The 26,162-nt window shown below is 38.2% G+C and overlaps 2 protein-coding genes across 4 annotated transcripts in view; both read right to left on the reverse strand.

Annotated features, from left to right (window-relative positions):
* The window catches only part of LOC117293238 (CREB-binding protein-like), a 33,433-nt gene extending 26,219 nt beyond the window's left edge, over positions 1 to 7,214 (reverse strand). For all 3 annotated transcript variants that reach the window (XM_033775463.1, XM_033775462.1, XM_033775460.1), the window contains exons 1-2: positions 6,683 to 7,214; positions 83 to 804 (exon numbers count right to left, since the gene is read on the reverse strand). In XM_033775463.1, coding sequence (XP_033631354.1) covers positions 83 to 804; positions 6,683 to 6,761 — 801 coding nt within the window. In that variant the 5' untranslated portion in view covers positions 6,762 to 7,214. The remainder of the gene's footprint in view (positions 1 to 82; positions 805 to 6,682) is intronic.
* A 9,923-nt stretch (positions 7,215 to 17,137) lies between these two features.
* On the reverse strand, positions 17,138 to 24,340 carry LOC117294031 (adenylate cyclase type 9-like). Its single transcript, XM_033776544.1, has 3 exons — positions 24,301 to 24,340; positions 23,777 to 24,063; positions 17,138 to 21,509 (listed from the first exon to the last, which is right to left on the reverse strand). Exons 1-3 carry the CDS (start codon positions 24,338 to 24,340, stop codon positions 19,707 to 19,709), a joined length of 2,130 nt encoding a protein of 709 aa, XP_033632435.1. The 3' UTR covers positions 17,138 to 19,706.
* Between the last annotated feature and the right edge of the window lie 1,822 nt (positions 24,341 to 26,162).

The following is a 26,162-nucleotide window of genomic DNA, read 5'->3' on the forward strand; positions in this document are numbered from 1 at the left end:
TTTTTCTCAAAAGCGCTTTATATCCTTTGGAAAAGGCGCAATTCCTCATGTTTATTACTAATATTGATAAGTAAATTCTTACCTTCTGCAGGGTGTTTTGTTGATTGATTGATGTCAAATTGCCAAGCATCGGTGCCTGCGAGGACTGGGGCATTGTCCCAGAGGCGAGGAGGTTTTGAGAATTGGTCATGGCGGAAGTGTTTGTCACAGTGTTCCGAACCCCCATTGAATTATTTGCACTATTTATAGAAAAGGGTCCGTTCATCACTTGGTTTGCACTGGAGATGATGTTGCCCGGTGAGTTTGCACTCGTATTCAGCTGGGTGGATGAGGAGAAAGAGGCCGTCGAGAAAGTGACCAAGGTGTTGGCCATACTGGCGCTGGTAGCATTAGCCATTGTCCTAACGCCTAGAGTTTGACCATGGCTCAGCATGGATCCCATGGACATGCTCGGGGAGCTGGTCGCCATCAGATTATTCGGCAACGAGGTGCTGACTCCGCCGAGCACGGGACTTCCACTGACCTGGTTTGGCTTAGGGCTGTTGCCGCTAGCCGTGCTGGTGGCCGTGGGAGGGCTTCCGACAGTTCTCGACGGGAACTGAAGAAGCTTGGAGAGCTGCTTGTTCTTTTGCATCATATCAGAGTGGGCGTCTGCATTGACTGTGGATGACGTTGAGTTGGTTCCATTGGTTGGATTGCCAGACCCCATCGATACTCCGACTGAGAGTGAGCTAGCATTGTTGGAGCTTGGCCCGATCAGATCATCAGGCAACTGGCCTTCCAGATCCAGTAACTGCAAAAGCTCTGAGAAAGGAAACACAGACCAGTAAAAATATATAATAATAATAATAATAATAATAATAATAATAATAATAATAATAGAGTCTTATATAGCGCCGGTATCCGCCACAAAAAGGCGCTCATGGCGCTCGCTCAAGATACAAAATAAACAGTTCAAAAGAAAGGAACAGAAACAGTTTGTAGAGAGATGAGGTCATTGTTTAACTGCAAAGAGGTGGGTTTTGAGGACAGTTTTGAAAGAAGATGTCGTTTTTGCAGTCCTGATGTGGTAGGGAAGACTATTCCACACCTTCCCCGCAGTAACCAAGAAAGCACGTGCTCCCAATGTGTTCTTTGCCATATGTTCTACGAGGAGACGTTGATCGGCTGATCTTAGGTTACTGCGGAAAGGTGCATACTGAGTGGTGAGATCTGAGATGTAGGATGGCGCCATGTTGTGCCATGTTGCGCCATGTTGTGCGATATATTCAAAACCATTTCAAACCATGCATACATGTACATACATAGGTCTTGTCAACAATTCTTATTTTACTACCAATGAAACTATACAAATTACTTTCAATGAAACCAATTGGTTATTTACTTTCCATGACAATACATGGCCGCGCACAATGTCAAATTTTTTTTTTTCAACACTATTAAAGTTCAGTTACCACAACTTCTACAATTATTTATCAAGTGTTTACAGCGACACCACATTGCACAGGAACACATTCAAAAGCACTAAAAGCACACGAAAAGAGTCAGGGTTTTAACGCAGTAACATAGAGATTGTGTAGTTTGTTTAAGCATGGTTTAAGTAGCAGGCAGTAAAGGATCGGCAATAGGGTCTCTGGGTCCAGGGGTCCGGTCCAAGGCCCAAGATGAACGGTTTTAGCCAGAGAGACTTGAAAGTGTCCGGTGGTCAGTGTCACCCCTTTTTAAAACATGGGTTGTGTTAATACACTGCATCACTTACTATAAAATACGTTGCAAAGGTAGCCTTTTTATCCAACATTAAGGCAAATCAGAACACTGTATCAGGCATGACGTCAATTGCCTTCGTTGCCTCTGTGAAAAATGTCTTTATTCAACCATGTTTAGAAGCCCAGGGATTAAAAAATGCCCTACAGTATTTTCCTAACATTTCCTAGCAACCGTTGCGATTGTCTTTCCGCAGGCAGAATACAAGGCAGTTCTCCCTTCTTCATTCGGTTACTTTAGGGAAAGTACTTGACCCCCTGGTTTAAATCTTTGATCATGCTAGCAGACAAACCACCAGCGGCTGAACTAAGAAAATGCTTTATGTACGTCAAGAAGTGTTTAAGACAGAAAACCAAGTGCAAAGTCAACATGTTTTTCAATCTGTTAGAACAGGCCGGCCAATTTCATGCAATTGGAAAAAGTAAAAAAAGGAAAAAAGTACACTGTCCAGAACTTAAATCTAGATTTAAAATTAAGGAACCAAGTCCAAATTCAGATTGATTTTTCACGGTCGTTGAGCAATATTTCATATTTGGAACATCATCATAAATGGCCTGCATACAGCAACCAAGGAAACAAACAACTTAAAATTAGAATCTCACTATTTTTGTCAGGACCAAGTAATTTGAGATTGACCAATTAAAACAAGTATTACAGCCAAAAGACTAATATAATCAAGAACACTTGAAGGAGAACATTTTTTACTTCTACAATACAGTTTTTCCCCACTGGCACCTCTATAATGGAAATTAAGAGTTTGTACCTGGAACCTTTAAAAGGGCACCAAGGCGATGCCCAGGGGTATGCAGGCAATTGCATCCATTGCTTCCACAAGGCTTTGGCCATGTCACTGTCATACATGTTATACTATTTACAACCACTCTATAAAAATAAATTTAAGATAATGATGAATTTATTTTCCACTGTGTAAGTTTGAGTTTTTAAGGTCGACTTAAAACAATAATAACTGTGGCTTCTTATATAGATGAAATAAATGTGTTGACATACGTCATGTACATGTATGTTACTGTAAAGAGATAATTGAGCACTGTAAAAATGCACAAGAAAATAGTATGCTTTATTTAGAGATCCCTTTGAAAATGACTTCAAGCAATTGCAGGCATGATACTTCACTGAGGCATTGCAGGCAATTGCCTCAATGCCCGTGGTCATTGCCTTGGTGCCCTTGAAATACTCCAGTAGAAATTTACAATTTCCTCATAGAGTGTAAGCTCTTAATAGAGTGCCCTTCACCAAGAAGAAAATGCATTGGTGCCCTTGGCCTTGCAAAACAAAGCATGCTTGCCTGCAATCGCAGTTATTTCCAAGTTAATACACTGATCCACTAGGCTCTGCCCATGGCACACGTGTGAGCAAGAACACGTGAGCCTCTCAAAATGCCATTCTGCGAAACTCTGCTGCGCGTGCCAAGCATGCGCGCACGCATGTCGGACTTTATGGTTGTGCAATGGGTTTTGATTGGTCGATATCCAATGGGGGGGAACATAACGGATCGGTCTACTCACCTACATGTACCCATTACCCAACCTAATGTGTAAAATATGGCTGTCAAGCTTTTTCGTTCATGATACTTGAATGATATGGCAAGTCTTGCGCGTTCACATTTTTTGGATCACTATGGTTCCACGTATTGCTTCAACACAAAGGAAACAAAATCGTGAGAGGCTTGCACACTTTGACCCCTTGCACTAATATCACAAAAGCCATGCTCACCATTTTCAGAGTCGATAGTAAGCTCTGTGTCACCTTAAATGCACAAACTACGGGTGCGTTCGTTTAGCTTCCCTGGGTCGACCCAGTCTGCCCCGGTACGTACGATTAGCTTCGACGGGGCTCACCCGGATCAGCCCCCAGTACCCTGCTTGTGGAGTGGGTCACTTGGTGCATGCCGTCACCATGAGAGGGCGAGTGTGTTCGTTCGATTAGCTCTTGTCAGGGGCTCACCCGAGTGAGCACCGCAGGGTAGACCCAGGGAAGCTTATCAAACGCACCCTATATAACACTCATGGGCATTGACCCCCCCTCCCCTTCACAAATGGTGCAACTATGTGGTCATGAGCGTAACAGCCTTGCGTATGTTATGGTGGCTAGTCGAATTGGGTACGCTTACCATAGACCTTTTCACAATACACATTGCACAAGCTCTAACTGTTGAATGAGGTGCATGCTGGTCTAGCTAGCTATCAAACTTGATCTCTAGCTAGACTAACATGCATCTTATTTCTTGCGTACAGAGTATTTGCGACAAAGTCTGGATCCAAACGCACGTGTTAAATGTTACGGTGATAAGGTTAGCCGCATGACATGCATGCAATGGAAAAGGGGGGTGGGGAACTAAATCTGATGAAACTCCACACCCACCCCTCCCCCAAAAAAACCTGTAACGTTTTAAATGATACATTACTTATTGATTCAACAGGGTTATTGGAATGTTACCAAAAAAAAATGGACACACACAAAACTCAGGCGCTTGGAATATGAGCAACAAGCATGGATAGGCGCCTTATCGATAGTTTGATTGATTGATAGAGTTATTATGACGCTGTTGCATGGAGCCTCTCTTGTGCAAACTATGACGTTCTTATGAAATCGACCTAAGAAGTGTTCTGCAGCTGATTTCACAAAATGCTAGGATTTATCGCATCGCGAGTTAGGACGAGTAACCCATCCTAACTTAGGATGGGTTCAATTCGTCCTAACGTCTTCAGATACGGAACTGAACGCGCCCCAAGTCCTAAAATTAATACTAAGTTTGGAAGAGTTTGGTAAAATCGTCGGCTGGTCTACCACTCTATGTTGAAGCAGAGGCATGAGAGAAGTACAAATCACTGCAACGACAGACATGTCACATAGGGCTTGAACTTTTAGTCTCAAGCCAGTTAACTCAGGAACAGAACAGTCTAATTGTCTTGTGTTTAACAAAGTCCACTTGTCTTGTGTTTAACAAATAACTAATACCCCGCTGCACTATAAAACTCTATTTCAAATGATTTTTAAATGTTGACTTTGAGTTTGGTCTGGTAGACATCTTTCAATTGTGTTGGGTATCAAAGCATTCCAAGTACCGTACAGTGGACGATTTCGCTTGTATCAGAGCAAAATGCTATGCAATATGTATCAGTTGCTATTAAAAAATCATTATTTGCTCCTCAATATTAGAATTGAGTATACACAAAACATGTTCAGTCAAAAGATTTTGTCACATGTATGCAATAGTGCTGGATGAAACCTTCTCTGCCGCAAGACAAATGAGATAAATCTTCTCTTTAGTACTTGTTCAACATTAACTGTGTAGAAAGTTCTGTAACATTCTGGTTCAATCCGGTCCAGTGCAAAAATTGAGCTACAAACCCTGCTGTCCTGTGTATTGGTCAATGACCAGCTACAAACCCTGCTGTCCTGTGTATTGGTCAATGACCAATTTCGTTGAGGTGCACAGCAAACGTTGCTTAGAAATTTCCTGTTCATAAATAGTACAAATGGAGTGCTGTTTTTGGTGGTAATTTCATTTTGGTAAGCAGGTTGTGATTATGCTAAGCTTTCTTTGTGCTCGAGCAGCTCTATGAAATTGGCATGTTGATTTGTTTTTATCTCCACATTTCAAATTCAAGATTTAAACCAAAGTGTGAGAATTACAACTAAACTAAAGTGTTCTTGGAAAGGCAGAGCATGAAATTGTGTTGGTACATGTTGTTTACATGTTACCCTGAGTGACCCAAGTTACATTGGAAATTAGAAAGAGATTTGGAAGATGATAACTATAGACAATAAACCGTTTACATTTGACTCACAACTCAACATGTGCACTTTATTTGATTAAAAAAACAATACAAAACTAAATACAAAGACAAGCAAAGCGTAGTCGGCAAATTTAACAGCATACATTGAGAATAGTTTTAATGCACGCCTCCTGAAGTTGTTTCTTCTGCGCAATAAAAACCTCAATGTAAAATTGGGACTTTCAGGGTTAAAGTAGGGCGGAATTCAAACAGCCCCTTTTTATTTCTGGATGAATAAACATTGTATCTCTAGTCAGGCAGATTGTGAAGACACTACTAACCTACCAATACTTATTGCCAAGGCATTGTAAATAAAGTATTTGATACCAGAAATCGTCTGACGACTTCTTTTTAACTTGTTTGTATGAATGACCCAAAATATTTGAAAAACTTTGTCATAAATGGTGGTCAGATAGGGATTGTTAGTACAAACAAAAATGCAACTATAAATATCACTGGGAAATTTCATAACCAATTGAAATTTATAGGACAGTGTAAACTGAGTAAACCATCTTTACTCCATTTTTACTTCATTTTTACAGATTGATACATTATTGTGTCAGGTTTATGTTTGAATATGAAGACATACCTTCAAAATGCCACATAGATTAAAATATTTCAGTTGCAATAGAAAAATAATACTTTGCATAATTAAGATGTTCTGAACACTAAAAAACAGCTTCGTTTGATTTGAAACCTGTTCATCATCAAGTCTTCCGAATTCCTAACAGAAATGTTTCAAACATTCAAAATATTGTTGTTCTTTGATTAAGTCTTGTTCAAGGGAAATAAACCCCTCATTTTACCACCATACATTTGAAAAAAAAACATTTTAAAAACCCACCTTCCTCTTTTTCAGTAATTTTTCTAAAACTATGTACGAACTCAGTTGAGTCTGTGAGTGTCCTTACTCTATGGTGAGTTGAAGCTAAGGCCCATGTTGTAATTGCATGAATTGTAAGTCATCATGATCAAAACGTTTCTCAATTCCTGTTTATTTTGAAGGCCTAGTTCAAACATATTTGACTTTAAACCCTTAGTGAATTTAAAGAGTAATTTATCAATTAAAAAGCCTAAATATATAGATCGCAAAATGGCTTGTTTGAAGTTGTAATTACCTGTTCTTTCATTGCTGGGCGTCGAAATCGGCACCGACAGCTTCGCTCTCTTGTTCGGCGGACCTTCCAGGTCGGCCATGTTGAATAAACCGGACCGCTCCGTTTTCGTAGTTGATGCGAAGAAGTCACAATTTCAGTCTTACTTAATACCTGAATCTCCAAGTTTTACCTTCTGAAGATCCATCGGTAACCTGTGAGGTGAAGACTCCGGATAAACACAAATGGTAATACCATCGCGAGCCGTGGAGTGGTTTAAAATCAACGTATCCTGTAGCGGTGAAGACTGACCCTAATTTCCCGTGTACAAAGCAGAGTGTGAAAATGATCGTCGTTTTCAAATCCTTTTTGTTACATGATGAAACGCCTTTGAAACCCCCATCCAGCCATAGGGGATGAGTCGATTAAACACGAAACAACTAAGATGGGTTCCGGATCAAATGATCGCCAAAATGATGAGAAATTTCCGTTGAAAATGCCAGTTTTCCCCCGATCGAAATTGCTTAAAATGGCGGCTGTTGATGAAAACTTTTTACGCTTGTACTGTCAGAGGACTAACAAGGAAAGCTTCCGGAAATTTCCGAACGGCCGAACAATAATTTATTCAAGATTTCCTCATTAGCATAGGTTATAAGGCATGCGAGTCGCGTTTCTATTGGTTGATTCAGGGTGAAGCGTGGAAAGATTGGCAGGTGATTAATACTCGGAAAGAACCGATCGGTTCGGGAATGCTCGGAATTATCCGAAATGGCATGCTGGGACGTTTTTAAATACCCAGCGGCCCTAGCGCTGAGAATTTATTTAATTTTTTTTTATTTATAAAAATAAATAATAATAAGATAAAATGAAAAGGAGACAATTTCTTATTTAATGATAAGTAAAACAAATCCGATAGGTGTTGTTTGGTGTGTTTTTAAATACTATCTTGGCTAAATGTATTTATTGGCTAAATGTAAAAGAATTCTTATATTTGAATAGTAAATCCCTAAAAGAAAAACTCTAAATCAAATTTCTCTCATTTCAAATTCTGTAACTGGGTTAACTGTAGCACAAGATCATTGACCCCAGCAAATGCAAAATTTTTTTTATTTAAATAAGTATTAAAAAAATATGGGGGGAACAGGAACTATTTAAGTAAATAGTAACAAAATCAGATCAAGTTTAACAACTTTGTTTTTTTTTCCTCTCTTTTTTAATTCAAACTTTGTTCAGGATTTATCAAAGGGATACGTTTTCTCTTGGATAAAAATTAATAAACTAAATTTAAATAAAACTTATTTCAGAATCATGGTCTTCTTACTAAACTTTTTGTGCATCTTTTTCCTAAAAGTTGTGTTCTTTGTTGTTTCTATATAAATGTGAATATTGTATTGTTTTTTTTGCTCCTTACCTGCTCAAAAGTCAAAGTTTTTCTTCAAATTTGAGGCTGATTAAATCTTGGTCTATGTTTTTTTATTTTTTTCTAGAAATGAAAATAAATAGGTCATTTTCAAAGACTCTACACTTACAATAAAACACATGACACAATCTGTAGTGATTAAGATTTCAATCATTTTTAATGACATTCAGTGCGATAACAATTCACCCATTGTAGTAACCTAGCTTTTCATTTACATATTTTTTTCTCTAACGACTAGTTTTCAGATCTCAATTTTCTTTTTACTTGCAACAAGACACTGTTTTATGACTACAGTAAAAACTTTGATTGAGTAACAACGAAAAGTTCAAGACACTGGACACTTTTGGTAATTGTCAAAGACCAGTCTTCTCATTTGGTGTACCGTATCTCAGCATATGCACAAAATAACAAACCTGTGAAAATTTTAACTCAATTGGTCGGCAAAGTTGCAAGATAATAATGGAAGAAAAAACACCATTGTCACACGAAGTTGTGTGCTTTCAGATGCTTGATTTCCGGACCTCAAGATCTAGTTCTGAGGTTTCGAAATCAAATTCAAATATTTTAGTGAAAAATTACTTCTTTCTCAAAACTACGTTACTTCAGAGGGAGCTGTTTCTCACAATGTTTCTCTTCATTGCAAGTTAACAAGTAAGTTTTATATGCTAACAATTATTTTGAGTAATTACCAGTAGTGTGTAACAAAAAGGATGGGGAACCAAAACAAAAACCTAATAATACCACCCAAATTTTTTTTTTTTAATCAAAAAACAAAAAACAAATATACCAAATCCCACTGGCTTTACTGTGGGACCAATTGCATGTATGCCAATTATAGCCAATCCTATAACATTTATGTTGTCTTTGAACTCAAAACTCTAATTGAAGTTTCACAAAACTTCAGAAATGTGCACGCTAGCAGCACATAAACAAGCAAAACAAATACAACCAGACTTAAAATTAGGTTGAATTAATCCATGTTGGCTTCAATTGTCCTACATTTCCCACCATGCCCACACGACACACCCAATAACTGATTTTGGTTTTTATTCTAAATTACCAAAACTTCTAATGTTAGGCCTAGTCTCAAATAACAATGTTCCTACAAATGTTTCTGACCAACGTTTGGTCAAAGTTGAAGTTTCAAGAGTCCATGTTATGGTAGTTCATGTACTTTTATTAATACTTTTATGTCTACTTCAGCCAATCAGAGTACATCTATTGCTGTTGCTAACTCGAGTACAAAATGTCACCCTTATGCAAACAAAACAAGATCAACTTTATGGAAGAAAGAAGAGAAGGTGTTGGTCAACTAACATTTTTTTTAAACCCCTCCTAAATATCACTGTTTTTTTTTTAGTTAGCTATTTAAAAACATGGCTTAAAACTCTGAAACATACAACCGGGATTGAGCAACATTGGCTTTTAATGCACACATTTTGAAAATTAATTTCACCAACAATATTGTTGCTTGAAATGCCCTCGGTAAAAAGAAAACAGTAACACTCGCGCAAATTCTGGTACATCACTCTTTCTTTAATTCCAGTTGTTTTTACCTTTAATAAGGGGAGTGTCGCAGAGGCCATTAAGGGCGGTGAGAAACCCAAAAGAGACAATATTTGTGCAGTTATGCAAAAAAATATTACCAATGCTACACCAGGGCAGGCCCAATGCTACACCAGGGGCAGGCCCAATGCTACACCGGGGCAGGCCCAATGCTACACCGGGGCAGGCCCAATGCTTCACCGGGGCAGGCCCAATGCTACACCGGGGCAGGCCCAATGCTTCACCGGAGCAGGCCCAATGCTACACCGGGGCAGGCCCAATGCTACACCGGGGCAGGCCCAGTGCTTCATAGCAGAGACAGGCCATTGACCCAAGAGTGCCACAAGAGTTGGACTAAGTATGCCTAAAGGCCAGCTCCCATGCCCTCCCCCACCACCTCCACACCCCTACAATGTTTATTAGTCAAGCTCCAAACTCAAATTAACTAGCAATGAAAACAAAAACCATTCACAAATCAGTTACCTCCATGCGTTTTTTTGGTAACAAAATCTTTCTACTAGTACTTATTATTCTGTAGAATTATTATATCAATCCCGAAAACACAGAGCATTAAACTCTTTCTTATTTTTTACTATAAACAATTAGTAACCTTTCATGATTCATTATACCTTACTGCTAATTGGCTATTTCCACCAGATATACATATAGTTAAATTCTAACTTATAAAAAAGGTTTTTTGTTGACAGGAGTAAACATTAAATTTTCAAAATAGTTTTATTTACTTCAGTAGGATAGCACTTTTCTTCAGGATAACTGACAGACAATACACATTTGCACATTGGAAAGTGAGGTTTTTTTTAACAATTAGTTGTCAACAACTCTAACAGTGTTAATTTACATATTGATATAAAGATACGTCATTTTATTTCATTCAAAAATTCATTTGAAGTTTTAACCTGTTTGACTTCATGGCCCCAAGTATGCATAACTTAAATATTTTGATAAGGCATTTATGATTATAATGTTTTTTAAAAGGTAAACACTTGTAGTAGCCTACCAAGCAAAATTCATGAGAACACTGAATTTCTTTCCTGCAAAAAAAGAAGAAACAAAACAAAAAAGAAATTTACCACATTTTTAATGCATGAAGGCGCTTTCAACGTCAAAATTCCTTGCATCACACTTACAGTTTTATCTTAATTTGACTGCATGTGTGTTAATTTATTGTCTCAACGGCCAAATAAGTAATAATAACAACAATGAAAACCCCCAGTTCATTTGCTTGTTTTTACGTCAGGAAAATTTGCTTCACAAATTTGACATGCCTCTTCACAAACATAATGCCATATCTAAATAAAATTAAATTTTCATCACATAATGGGTATATTCAGTCTAATGTCTAAGTCAAGTCAGTTTTTCAAAACAGTAGATTCGTGTAGTTAATTTCAGAAGTTGTGTAACTTAAAAAACTTACATAATGTTAATCTTTATAAAATATGTGCCTTTAAAACAACAAGAGGTATAAAAACGTCTCTATCTGGTTGGGTAAATCAATTCATATCTCACATAAATTATTTATTTATATAAATATATTAAAACAAGTACACTGTGGTACTTCAAACCAATAGTAATGTTTAAAATAGAAACATGTGAAACATTTATTTACGATACCAGAGTTTGTAATAACGCAATGCAAGTCGTAACCAAGCTTTCTCGGCATTGGACCCAAGTTCTGATGGCTGGAGTCATCCAAGTTATGACACTTATGTCATTGAGAAAGTCTCTTAACCATGAATTGCTTCTCTTCACCCAGGTATACAAATAGGGAATCTGTGATGGTTAGAACAGTACTGAATTGGATTAATCCCTCAACGCTAATATTTAAGCAGCCTGCGGTTGGTTGCTCCCCAGGAAGTTCAAGAATTTTATGGACCGTTTAAAGTATGCCTGATGCATTGTAGAAATAACTTTGCTATTTTCTAGGATATGTGCAAATTTTATCATTGTTATTATTTTGAATTCTCTCTTTGCGTTGTGGTTCATTCTTTCAGACCCACCACATGTCAAGGTGAAATTTCATGTACATGACACTGCTTACTGCGTAACTCTGCGCTTTTGGGTTGCCTGAGGGCAGCATTAAGCGATAAGCAGAGCCATGAAGTTGGACCCATGTGCCACGTGACAGTAGGATTATTTTTGCAGTCAATGATGATTCTTTTGTTACCTGTTTGCCCGGAACTCATGTGTTTGCCATGCAGTGTGCATAATGCATTGTGCGAAACTCTTTCAAACGAAAATACATGCCAAGCAATGTACATAATCTTAATGGATAAGTTGGTATATACATGAAATAATGTGCATTGCTTGGCATGTGTTTTCGTTCGGAAGAGTTTTGCGCAACGCATTTTTAGGCATTGCGCACTTCGCAGTACGTACAACAGACACATGGATTTCGGGCCTTATACACCTACATGTAGTTAAGATAACACACGGTAATCTGTGTAGTGTGTGTCAAGATAAATAATAATATCATTAAATAACTTACTTTGTTATTTCATACGGTGCACTTTTTTGTAACAGTCAAACTATATCAACCTTAAAGACTGTTAAACAAGTTTTTCATACACACAATTTCCCCGCCAATTGATAATATGGGTTCAAGCCATAACAGACCAAATCATAATGTACAATATTTAGTAAGTTTTATTTCATATTTTTACAACGTTTCTGTGAAGAAAAAAACAGGGTCGCTAAAACAAATTAAATATTAACAGAATGGAAGCACGCACTAAATTTATAATTGAATTAATAAAAATTATGATAACAGTTCATATAAGAAAATTAATATTATAATATTGCCCTAGAGAAAACAAAAAAGCCACACCATTGAAAAGATCAATGCACACGTTTGTTTATGTACAACTTTACAATCAGAATTCTTTACAACTTTGGTCAAACTTGTTTAGCTCCTAAACGTTTACTTTGACACCCATTTAAAAAAAAATAATAATCTCCCTACAAAAACCAGATCCTTCCATCAGCGTCTTAAGCAGATTTTAAACGGACCTTTCCGACTGGCTTCAGAGATGCTATCATAACTTGTAAATAGTGGCCGTTTTAAGAAAGCTAAGTTTACTTTTCGGTGAAGAAACTACTTTGAATGCTTCATGCCAATACATAAAATTATGTAACCTGATTCATCATCTCTTTGACACTTGAGATTTTGAGCTACGCAGAAAAAAAAACACATTTTCAATACTAACCACCACTCACGGATGTAAGGATATTGATGGTTGATGGTACTTAGTTAAACTTAGCGATGAAGTTCTGGTTGTCAGAACTTTTGCAGAGACCAGCAGTCTAGTGAAGTTTGTGGAGAGAGTGTACATAAATCTCTTTACAACATCCCTAACAAGGATTCTGCCTTTTCATTAATTGGGCTAAGAGCACAGCACAAGATTCGCAACATGATACACGTGCAACAAACAATGTACTATAACAGTGGCAACCATATACTATACCGATAGCAACCAGTGTACTATACCAGTGGCAACCAATATACTATAACCATAGCAACCAGAGTACTATACCAGTGGCAAACAAGTACTATACCCACATCAACCAGTGTACTATAGACCGTATTGAATAACCCCTTTTTGCTATAAAAAGTCACCAAACTTAGGGGAAACCGTATAGGGCAAACCGTATGAACGTCCAAACGCATACATCATCGAAGCAACATTCATGGTTTGATTTCTACCGCACGCACACATGCACACACACGCACATGCACAGACGCCATTTTGTAGGTAAGATATGTGAGCCCGCCTGATGTCATATTCAATACGGTCTATACCCATATCAACAGCAGCTTCTTGGTACCTACACATCTAAGCACAATATGGGATGTTATATATAAAACAAATATTGACTGCTTTTACTCGTGCTATGGTTACAACTTCAACTCCTGAGGTGATCCCAAGCACACTCTCTTTCCCCGAGGCAAAGCCAGGGTGAAATAGACCACACCAGGGATCACTCATGCACCATAGCACTCAAAGCAGTCACTATTTGTTTATTATAACACACCCCTTGCTTGTTCTGTATTCTGTGTGGCTGAAACACGGTCACGTGGGATGAACTAATATAGTCTAGTGATCGCGCGCGCGTTTTGCGAGAACTAGTACCTGAGCAGGCACTAGCCTTTGAAAATAGTGCCCAGTTACAGCGCTCTCTCTTGACATGAACCGTAAACTGTAACTAAACTTCCTTTCTTTTCCAGATTTCTGTTTTTATTTGACATTTAAGATCGAGCTGCGTTATAAACACATATTGGAGGGCATAATCGGTAAATAGTGTACGTCTATTCCCCCTCGGGCCTGTGAGTGACCAGAAGAGGGGCCTCTTCTGGTCACTCAAAGTCCCTCGGGGGAATAGACAGACATCATTGCCAGTCAATATGTGTATACTAAAAGTTTTGCTATTTTCAAAAAGAGATTTTGATGCTTACGCTCTAATCATCTTCAGGAGACTGCTGGACTCTTGCTGTTCACCCAACAAGTAGTCTTAGCTCAACCAGCAAACACTATTCAACTACTCATTGTCTAGAGCATATAAAGAGGCACTTAAAAATAATTGAAGTTATCTGAGAGTACTTTATTACTATTGCCGTTTTGTCATAACTCTTTACGGCTATTTACGATTTTTTTTTCAAGACATCTGAGACACAGTAGTACATTGCATAACACCAAACCGTTACATCTACAACTTCTTTTATACATTATTTACAAGCCTTTTGGACAAAACATTTTCATGACAGACGTTGTCTAACAACATATAGTAGAGAATTGGCCCGACATAATGCATGTTCGACCAAAATATGCCACTCAGTTTTTTAGCTTTCATTTTAGAATTATTTCACGACACTCCTAACTGTCAATCAAAATACCATGATTATAAAAATTATTAATATTATCTGCAGTTGCTGTGTACAAATAAACTGCTGCAGCATTGGCTATGGCTAGATTGTCATAGCCGTAGCTGAAGCCATAGCCACTGCTCACTGCCTTGATTCACACACTGCTATACAGTATAACACTTCAAAAACAATATTTTGGTTAGGGAGGAATTTTTTTGCTTGCTTCATGTAACTGCAGAGCTGCCAACATTTGCATTTTGCAATCAGGGAGATTTAGTGCAACAAACAGGCAGAAATTTAGAATTACATTCAACATAATAGGGAAAAGTTTCCATTCTCAGGGGAACTTGGAAAGATTGATGTAATTTCAGGTACATTTCTGCAGAATCAGGGAGAGTTATTTTTTTTTTTAAGTATTGTGTACCTATCATACCTCATACTATATTGCTTGTTTTAATTTGGACATAAATGTACGCTATTGTATTATTGTTTTGTATGACAGCATTGAAATAAATGTACTGAATAAAATGTACTGAGTTGGCAGCTCTGGAAACTGTACACTCATGAACCATTTAAATATTTGGTGTAAAAAGCTTTGGGGCTGTTAGGAAACTGTGTGATGCCGTTTTTTTCTCTTTTATGGAATTCCACAAGACCACATCAGAGTTTGAGGCTGGTATCTGTTTTAATGCATTTACAAGTGCAAAGTTATGTGTGTGTAAGAAACCAGACTAAGACGGCTTTAATATTTTTACAGATTTGTATAAAACATACGTTTATCTCAACCTTAAAGCCATTATACACTTTCGGTAAACAGTATTGTCCAAGTCCCACACATCGTGTATCACAACTTATATATAAAATAACAATCCTGTTGGGAGAAAATAACGGGAAAACCCACTCCTGTTTTCGCGCGTTTCGCCGTATCATGACATGTGTTTATAAAAAATCCATAATTCTCGTTAACGAGAATTTATATTGTTTTACCGTTTTCACAAAAAGTAAAGCATTTCATGGACTAATATTTCAAGAGAAGTCTTTCACCATTACCTTCTGTAAACCCTGTAAATTATTTGTAAATCTGTGAACTTTTTTTTTTTTTTTTTTCTGTACCGAAAGGGTCCAATGGCTTTAAGCCCAGTTTCAAAAAGCTGCTAAGTAGAACTAAGCAGGGAACCAGTCAAAAGCAAATTACTTTAATATACATTGTCTTCTGACTGGTAAACCATTTCTGCTAAGCAAGGTTTATCTATCATAAGCTTATTCAAGAGCTTAGCAGCTTTGCGAGATTTTTCCAAGTTTAACAATCAAGAAACATCTCCTATATTGCAACAGTCTATTTACTCCAGTAGGCCTATTTAACAAGGAGGAAAAAAACAGTTTGAAAGGTATAGATTTAAAAAACACGCTGGTTTAGTAACCAGTTTATGTCACAGCTTTAAATCATACCCAAATAATTTAAATTTTCACGAGACGGAGCATGAGAAACGAAACATCTGTCTCACCACCAAGGCTTGTGAACCCTCCACTGGCGCAAAACCAACTGCAATGAAGTCACATTGAAGATACGTAAACCCTACCTTCACGATAAACTTAAGCCGAATCCAAATAGTCTGGCTGCGGCTAAAAGCTGGATAACTGATTTCTCTTCAATGATGCATCTGGGGCTGATGGCCACAGCCATACACCAAGTATGGCTTCATTCAGATATGGCTTCAGGCTCCATTCACCTGTTTTGAAATTCCATACCCAAAATTAACAGCTTCAAAATTACTGGCGGATCAAAAGTCAAAGCCATTGGCCGTGTCCGAATTGTCCGCTACAGCTACGGGCTACAGCTAGCCATTGCTGTAGACGCCAATTCGAATATGGCCATCGTTTCCAGAAAAGAGCCATCACAATGGGAAACTTTGGAACCCTAGGTGGCAGCAGACTAACCAGGTAAACTTCTATTGTCTGCGTTGTTCAGAGCACCCGAACTAGCCAAGAACAATGGATTTACCTGGTAAGTCTGCTGCCACCAAGCATCCTAAGTCCCCAAGTGCTCTATGGCTACATGGCTACTGCCATAATAGATGGATTCCAGTTTGCCGATTGAGTTGTAGAGAAGTGGAGGGTTTACCAGCCTTGATGTTGCCACACTCTGGGTTGCTACACATGAGAACATAATCTGATCTGTCTATAAAAAAAAATATACCAGAAATCTGTGAGACATTAATTGATGAAGAATTAATTATCGGTTCATTATCAAAATAATACTATTTCATTATCAAAACAACTATACTTGGTGTGTGTTTCTTGTACATGTATTATCAACTGACTACAATACATAAACTTCACAAAAAAACAGTGAAGTTTAATCTAGAGTTTGCATCTAGACTTATCATCTATACATTACCCTCAGCACTTGTTTTCTTATTTTGAGATCAATTGGATAAAATCTCCTTGAAGTTGTATGGTCAAGTTTTTGCCAGCAGATTTTTTCCATCTGAACACTTTGAATAGGGGATGCTGTTTCAAAAAGTTAGCATATGCCTTGGACAATGCACTAGTTGTTTGTACATGGCTGTTGAGATAGTGCCGGCTTGACATAATGCCGGTATCCCAACAATAATTCAATTCTTGTTTCTAATTAACTACCACATATTATTGGTAGATTTTTTTATCATGCAAAACCACAAAAGTTCATTATTTGCTGTGTCTCTAAAAATAGCTCTTCAACAACAAATTGAGTAAAATCAGACAAAAATCAAACCTAGCATTATTTAAATTAGAATTTGCGAGTAATATGTGTATTGTTCTCTCTTTGATGTTGCCCTGAAATTGATTGGCTGTAAATTATCTCATGTGACCATGGACCTTTACATATCATTGCGCCGGGAGCCAATGAAAAGCTAGTTTGTTACTGCACTTGCAGAACTCTACAACTCATGTTTAAAAAACACTTTCAGATTCAGTCAATTTAAAAAAATAAATAATAATAATAGTAATAATAATAACTCTCTGGTCACAAAACAAAGAGAGACAAAAACAAATTTGGCACTGTGTTGACTGATATGTAACCATGGCGGTTCTACAATCACAACTGAAGTAAGAGACTTCAAAGCTTAGAGTAAGACTGTATCCGAATTGGCCTCCACAGCATTGGCTATGGCTGTTACTAAGGGTGTTGCTAAGGATGCCCTATACCTCAACGCATGATGATGCAGAAATCTAGCTGTAGCCGTAGCTGTAGCCGCCAATTCCGACACAGCCCAAGAACCTCTTCAAAATAAGAGACTTTTAAGAAGCTTGGAAGCCTGTCAATAAACACTTAAAAACATAGCAAAATAAAAATTGTAAATGGTTGACTATAAATTGTGAAGATTAGTTTGGCAAAATAATGTGGAAGAACATTTAACTTTAAAATCAAACAGTGCAATGAGTATTATATGAGAGAAGACAACTGATTTCAAAGTCCTTTTTTAAACAATTTCATTGATGTTTGGTTTCTGAAACTTGGTTTAAATGTTTTTTTTACCGAAATACATGTATGAAGGATGTCAAGTTATTCGGGTCTGATCTCAAAGGTTGCTGATTAAGTTTTCCTAAAACTATCGCACCCCCTACGAGTACTCCTTAAATCAATGTTGTTAAAAACTCAAATGATTTATGTGGTGCTGTTTAGATAGAGACTTTTTTGTTGGATATTTTGGTTCCTTTATACATTTCTAGAGTTAATTTCTAGTACGTTATCTAGTTATCTGACCTTCAACTAACCTTAAACTGATAGGTTACCAGCCAAGATTCCATGTAATGAATACCATTTTTGACTGGTTCCCTGAAAATGTTTCGGAGAGCTTCATAAGTAGAAATTAGTGCTAATCCAATTGAACTGCTAAGCAAATACTGTGAACCAGTTGTACACAATGTGCAAGAAACCATATTGGCTGGTAACCTGTTTTTGCTAAGCAAAATTCACTGCGCCTGGTAAACTTTTGTGCATTATAGCTCTATCAAATTGGTCTGATGAATTTACTCTAGTATTTCTCTCGCCATTCCTCTGTTCATTAAACCATATATTGACTGGTAACCTAGTTTGCTAAGCAAAATGAATTTTGCTGAGCAAATTTCATTTTGCTAAGCAAAATTAATTCATTAAATTGTATGCATAAAAGCTCTATCAAATTTGCCCGATGAATTTGTTAATGTGTTTCGCTTGCCAAGCCTCTCTTTTGTTATTGAATTGTTTACATGTTTACAAACTGTTTTTGTCTTGTTGTTTCTTTGTCTTCTGCTTTTCTTTCAGGCTTAGCGTAGGAGTTGGTCGATTCACCCTTTGGCAAACTGATGTCGGAAAATTGTGAACAAAGCTGCGTTGTCAATCTACTTAGCAAAACAAAAATAAGAAAATAGTGCTTAGTAAACATAATTCTACACTCTTCCACTATCAAACTTTTTCTTCTTTTTTTCTATTTTTTTTTTCCTTTTCTCTTTTTTTTTTCTTTTTCTACAAAATGAGATGGGATGAGGTGCGGAAGTTTGAAGGGAAGAAAAGCTGATTGTTGGGGTTATTTTGCTGTTAAACCTGCTCACCCAATTTATTGAAAGATGAGCCGTATTATGACATCTTCAACTGATTTGAACATTTTACCAAGATTACCAAAAATATTTTGAGAAATGTGTAGCTCTGAATCATTTTTTGAGAATATCAAGTTGATATTAATTTTGATAGAACAAATTTTCACAGATCAAGTCCTGGAAAACAAGATTTGTAAAACGGTTAATAGATGAAGTGGTTCTCAGAAAGACCACGCAATTTTCCAGGTTGAACACTGAGAAAACGGAAGGTTGAGATACAGTGATCAGAGATGGATGACGCTCAAACTAGAAAACTCATCTCCAAGCCTGGTTCATACTTCCTGCGAATGCGAAACGTGGGTAACTCCTCAGAAACATTTGCAGCGAAAACAGGGCTGTAAAGTGTAACTTAAACATTAGTATAGAATACGCATGCGCACTCGCAAGGTATGAATCTGGCATTAGACCACTTGAGACGGCTTCATCCTCCAATAAATTGTGCATCCAACACGAAATAACCCCTCTACAGTATGTCACTTTTTTTTTTTTCACAGATCGCTACAAAAAAGTGGAGTTCACAAAACATCTTTTTACAAATGTTTGTTTTAGGGCTATAAACCTACTAGGCTACAATTTGTTGAGTGCTATGCGTCAGATACAGGACTAGGACCATTAGGGCTGGCTGGATGCGTATTGCATTCTTCTATTAACAATGGAGTCTCTCTCTTCCCCTTACAGAGGAACGTAGTCATCTCCCCCTTGCCTCGGACTTTGATTGGACCACGATATTCAAACATGTAGTAGGGCTCTAGGGCAGTCTTTGAGTGTTCTGCAACTTGGACACTACCGGCTAGACCCGTGGAGTCCATGCGGCTTGCGACGTTGACAGTGTCGCCCCAAATGTCATATAAGAGTTTAGTGGTGCCGATGACCCCAGAGGTCAGCCGTCCGTGGTTGTAACCAATACGAGGGATGAACTCAAAGGCCCCGCTTGTGATGTTCAAGATCTCGCTGTTGAAGACTTTAACCTGTGAGATCATCTCCATAGCGAAGTCCATCATAATAATCAGGCTCCTGTTTGGAATGTCCTCATCCTCCTGCGTGGGAGGGTGCAGGCCGCACGCAGCCATGTACGTCGATCCGATGGTCTTGATCTTCTCCACCGATTCAAATTGCTCCCAACTCAGTAAATTGTCAAAGTCACTGATGAGTTCGTGCAGAACGCGGATACACTCTTTTCCACCTTGATAGGCCTCCTCGTAAAAATCAATGAAGTTGACGACACTGCAGAAGATGACCGCCACCTGTTCGTGGTTCTGGGAGAACTTGGAGGTGCTGCGCATCTGCTCAGTGACGAACACTGGGATGATTTGGTGAAGCAGGTCCTCCGCCTCTTCCTTCTCTTGCTGCATTTGCTCCCTGTCCGACCCTGCCTCTACTCCACCGTAGAAGTTGAGTCGATAACTGATCTCAAATTCTCGATTGAGGAACAAAACCAGAACAAGAAGCAGAATGACATCAATAATTGCCTCCATGGCAAATTCATAGTTCTGGTTGAGGGAGGAACAATCCGGGGAGTAAGTAGGGAACTCATCTGAAATATTTGAGGCCACTTGTGCCACCATCTTAGACTTGGTACAGGGGTTGAAGATGAACAGCACCAGCATGATGATGGCGCACAGGCAAGCCAAGATGGTCTTCATCCACGAGCTCAGCTGGACAAAATTACAGAAGTGAAGTAGTGCCACGACGATCAGGAAGCAGAAAAAGGAACTTGTGATCTGGTAATTCTCTGTTTTCGTTTGGCAGAGAAAGTTTGCGAACACGGCTAGGACAGGTAGACTGATCAAGATGGCTCCTAGACTGTGTCTTGGCCCCCAATGATGGAAGAAACTCGACAAGACCATCATAAAGCCTGACCTCTGTTTGCTAAACGCTTGCAATAGAACAGCTAGAAGTATACCCAGCTGTAGAACAGCGGCTATAGGAAATATAATGGACCAGTGAACCTGGACTTCGAAGACTAAGAAACACCCTATTGAAATCAACAAGTAGACCACGAAAGATACCGCTACATCGAAGACAGTGTTATACTTGGCTGTGGAGATGGTCTCAGAGGAGTGTCGGCGATTCTTACGTCCCGCCTCAAGATTCCTGAGCTCCTTGGACGTGTCTTGCCTGAACTGCGACCGGTACAGCTTCTCGATGTCCCTGTTGTGGAAGGTGAGGGTGAGGTTGTTAATGGGAGGCTGGTGGAAGTAGTCCGTCGTACCTTGTTGCTTGATGCAGTCCACGAAGTCCTGATCGCTGTTACGCTGTGGGTTGTTATGTAGCGAGATGTTGAGTGGTAAGGGGCTTCCATCGGCTGAGTGTTCAGCGATGAGATCTCGGACTGAGGGCGTACGACTTGGACCCAGACCCCCATTCTCTCCTTTGGCGCCAGGTACCTGAATCAAACAAACAAAGATTCAAATTAGTGTAAGTATAACCAAGAAGGGAAGCAACAAACTTTCTGATTGGACCAATTGGAGTTTATCTCTTGCTTTGGGAAGTAGTATGTTTTCTGAACGGACCAAATTGAGTTTACCTCTAGCTTTGGGAAGTAACAACAATTCTGATTGGACCAATTAGAGTTTACCTGTTGCTTAGGGAAATAACAAACTTTCTGGTTGGACAAATAGGATAGAATTTATACCTAATTTTTCAACTCAACTTCATTGCCTCGGTGCCCCTTAGAAAGTAACAGTAGAAATTTAAATTTCCATCATAGATGTGCCCTTTAGCAATGAAAAACTGCCTTGCCCTTACAAGAACACAATATCAAGCACGCAGTAGGGTAGTCTTGCTTCAAGATGCTCCTGTTGTTTATTACCTCACTACTCCTGCGGCTAACTTCCATTGCTGATAGAGTCACCAATAGAGGGCGCTATCAACCATGAACCGCCACCCCTGAGGACAGGGGTATATGGTGAGAGTGCACCCTCTTGTGGTGATGTTTCACGAGGAGTTGATAATAACAGGAGAACCAAGACTTGCAGTAGGATGAATACCCTGCAGGTGTACTCCCTCAGATTGTTTCTCAGATTCAAATAATTCGGGGTTAAAGGCAGTGGACACTTTTAGGAAATACTCAAAATAATTATTAGCATAAAACCTTTCTTGGTGACGAGTAATAGGGAGAGGTTGGTAGTATAAAACATTGTGAGAAACGGCTCTCTCTGAAGTAACGTACATGTAGTTTTCGAGAAAGAAGTAATTTTCCACGAATTTGATTTTGAAACCTCAGATTTAGAATTTGAGGTCATGAATTCAACCATCTAAACGCACACAACTTCGTGTGACAAGGGTGTTTTTTTTTCTTTCATAATATTATCTCACAAGTTCGATGACCGATTGAGCTCAAATTTTCAGAGGTTTGTTATTTTATACATATGTTGAGATATACCAACTGTGAAGGCTAGTCTTTGACAATTACCATTAGTGTCCCCTGCCTTTAAGATAATTTATACTATCAATAGTACATTTTTATAGTAATTAATTTTTAGAGTGCGTACCAGTCTATGACACTACCTTTAAAGGCGCTGGACACTAGTGGTAATTATTCAATTTAGTTATATTCATAAAAACTAATTGGTAACGAGCCATGGAGAGCTGTTGATAGTATAAAACAGTGTAAGAAACGGCTTCCTCTGAAGTAATGTAATTTTGAGAAAAAGGCAATTTCTTACTCAAATATTAAAAGGCTTTAGGCCAGAAGAATTATTTTTTTTAAGATATCTAAATAGCACACAAATTTGTGCAACAAGCCGGGTGTTTTTTTCTTTATTATTTTACTGCACATTTGATGAACAATTGAGCCAACATTTTCTCAGGTTCCTTTTTTTTATGTTGGGATACACCAAGTGAGAGTACTGGTCTTTGACAATTACCAATCATGTCCTCTGCCTTTAAAGACACTGTACACTATTTGTCATTATCAAAGACCAGTCCTCTCACTTGGTGTATCTCAACATATGCATAAAATAACAAACCTGTGAAAATTTGAGCTCAATCGGACATCGAAGTTGCGAGATAATAATGAGATAATAATAAAAAAAAAACACCCTTGTTGGACGAATTTGTGTGCTTTCAGATGCTTGATTTCGGGACCTCAAATTCTAAATCTGAGGTCTCGAAATCAAATTCGAGGAAAATTACTTCTTTCTCGAAAATTACGTTACTTCAGAGGGAGCTGTTTCTCACAATGTTTTATACTATCAACCTCTCCCCATTACTCGTTACCAAGTAAGGTTTTATGCTAATAATTATTTTGAGTAATTACCAATAGTGTCCACTGCCTTTAAGCCAACAAGCCAACAGCAAACAAGACAACAGCCATCAAGCAAACACTGCTTAAAGACACTGGACAAGTTTGGTAATTGTCAAAAACCACTATAACAAGCCTGTGTAAGTTTGGGCTCAATTGGTCATCGAAGTTGCACCAAAATGATTGAAGAAAAAACACCCTGATTTGTGTGCTTTCACGTAGAAATAAAATGCTTAAGCTGAAGTCTTTTAATATTTTAGTGAGAAAATACCTCTTTTTCTTCAGAGGGAGTCGTTTCTCACAATGTGTTGTACAATCAACAGCTCTCTGTTGCTCGTTACCAACTAAGTTTTAACGCTAATATATATTTTGAGCAATTACTAAAGGTGTACAGTGCCATTAACTTACATGCAACAAAGCTTCAGGTGTGGTAGCTTTCTTAGTCCCCGGTGAGTTCCTCCTCCACACTGGACTGTTCTGCTTGGAGTCCGACCCCGGTTCTCCAAGAAGGGGTTTACTGCTCTGGTTGCCGTTCTGCGGAGAGCTACGAGACCCTTCGGCATCTCCCTTGTCACTCTGTCCAGAATCCTCCTCCCGGCTCTCCTCTTGGTTCTCAGTTGAGTTCTCAGTATCGGACGTCTGCGATTTGGATGAAAGATCTTCTTTTCGTCCTACGATGAAATACGTCTTGCCACCTGTAGTTACAAGGGAAAAAAAAGAGAATGAAATTATTTATTTGAGTTGAGTTTCTAAAGAGTAGAGTGGGTGAAGTAATGACACTCTGTGTGTAACTGTAAGCAGGGGGATATACACATTTTTACAATCAATGCTGTAAATGTAATGAGAACAATAATTTAGACCACAAATTGTACAAGTCATTAATTTTGACCCCAAAAAATGTACAACTATATTTTAATTTTTTTCAGACACACTGATCTTATGGTTTCTTTGATAGCTTGGAGTAACCTTCATTGTAGGCAGATTAGTTTAAAAACAATTTTACAATAATTCAGAAGTACAATTCTACATATCATTAGGCTATAGACAAAAAAGTGTATGTTGGAAACCCAACAAGCCAGGCCAGTAGCCAACAGCCAGCAAAAGAGCCAACATGCCAACAAGCTAACAGCCACAAGCCAACAAGCCAGTAGCCAACTAACAAACAAGCCAGTACCCAACAGCCAACAGGCCAGGCCAGTAGCCAACAGCCAGCAAAAGAGCCAACATGCCAACAAGCTAACAGCCACAAGCCAACACTACATCCAACAGCAGACAACCAACAAGCTAACAACCAATAAGCTAACAGCAACAAGCCAACAAGCCAGTAGCCACTATAAGCCAACAGCCAACAAGCCAACAGCCAACAAGCCAACAAGCCAACAAGCCAACAGCCAATACAAGGAAGTCACAACGACGATGATGTTCAATTCCTGGTCAAGGCTATGGCAACAGGTTACAACAGCATCCAATAAACTTCAGCAACCTTTATTTTCACACAAACAAGTAAGTAATGGCCCCTAGATCATTTCTGAAGTAAATTAGGACCTCATTAGCAACGCCCTTAGCAACAGCCATAGACATAGTTGTAGTCCCTTAATTGTATCTGGTCATAACTCATACTATGGCTACCATTACAATACTTTCACAAGGTGCTACTTTCTAGTCTTTAATCTCCGGGAAAACAGTGTATTATGTGATATCTTCAAAACAGTTTTAATGTCTAGTTTTGCCTTTATTGCCAGCTTAAAAAGGGGGGGGGGGGATTCATCGGTTGCTTTAAGTCTTTCTTAAAACTTTGGCCCCCATGTTGCAAAATGTTGATGGTATAAAAAGGGAGCTGTGTGTTCCAGGCATAGATGAGTTTACTGCCCTCGCTTGTTCATTTACTGCCAGTCATCAGGATTATTAGGTTAACCACTCTAATGCAATGTGTAAGCTTCGTCGGTGCTTACTCGCTATTTATGGTGCCGTACATTATCAAATTACTGAGTTGTGATACATATTATTACAAATTATTTTGAACATGTAGACCGTGTCAAAATTATTCAACAACTGTGATTTTATTCAATAACCAACATTGTGATTATTTGTGTAATATTGTCCGAGTGTTTTATATTACTGATTTTTTATATTTTTTATATTACATTAAAAAAAAGATAATCAGTTAATGTCAGATTTTCACACCACTAGGCACACCTTCTTTGATCATTTTACTATACACGTAGTTCATGTAAAGTCTTCTAAAAGCCAATTAGCTCCAAACTGGGGGAAAAAACTGCCTTGTTGATACATTTACAACATGCTTTTGATATCTATCAATTTTTTTCAGAGAAAAACAAATCCAGAGATAATTTTGCAAAATCATTTCAACCCATTCAAATTCTTGAAAGCACGAAGGCTGGAAATAATAGCAATGGAGAGAATGCAATGATACAAAAACAAAGCAATGTACAGTCGCAATATACTTTCAATTTTATAGAAATAATAATCTAAATGTTTCCGCCATATAAAGTCTCAACAGGTTTTCCCCCTAGAAACGCAACTGAATAACACTCTCGTCTCCTTTTAACCGTACTCGTCAGCAGTTTAGTTCAAAATAAATCCTGTCAGTATTATTAATTTTTTCATGATTTATTATTACAACAGGTTCTGCACCTGCATTACCTTCACTGCTATGAATTTCACAACCTATAAATATGTACTCTACAATGATTAAAGGCAAATTATACTCTCTTTTTTTTATAACTGAGATGTATAAAACTGTTTTTTTTTTTTTTTGGCCATTAATTTTAAG

This window comes from Asterias rubens, chromosome 8 (assembly GCF_902459465.1).
Source record: "Asterias rubens chromosome 8, eAstRub1.3, whole genome shotgun sequence".
NCBI classification, from domain to species: domain Eukaryota; kingdom Metazoa; phylum Echinodermata; class Asteroidea; order Forcipulatida; family Asteriidae; genus Asterias; species Asterias rubens.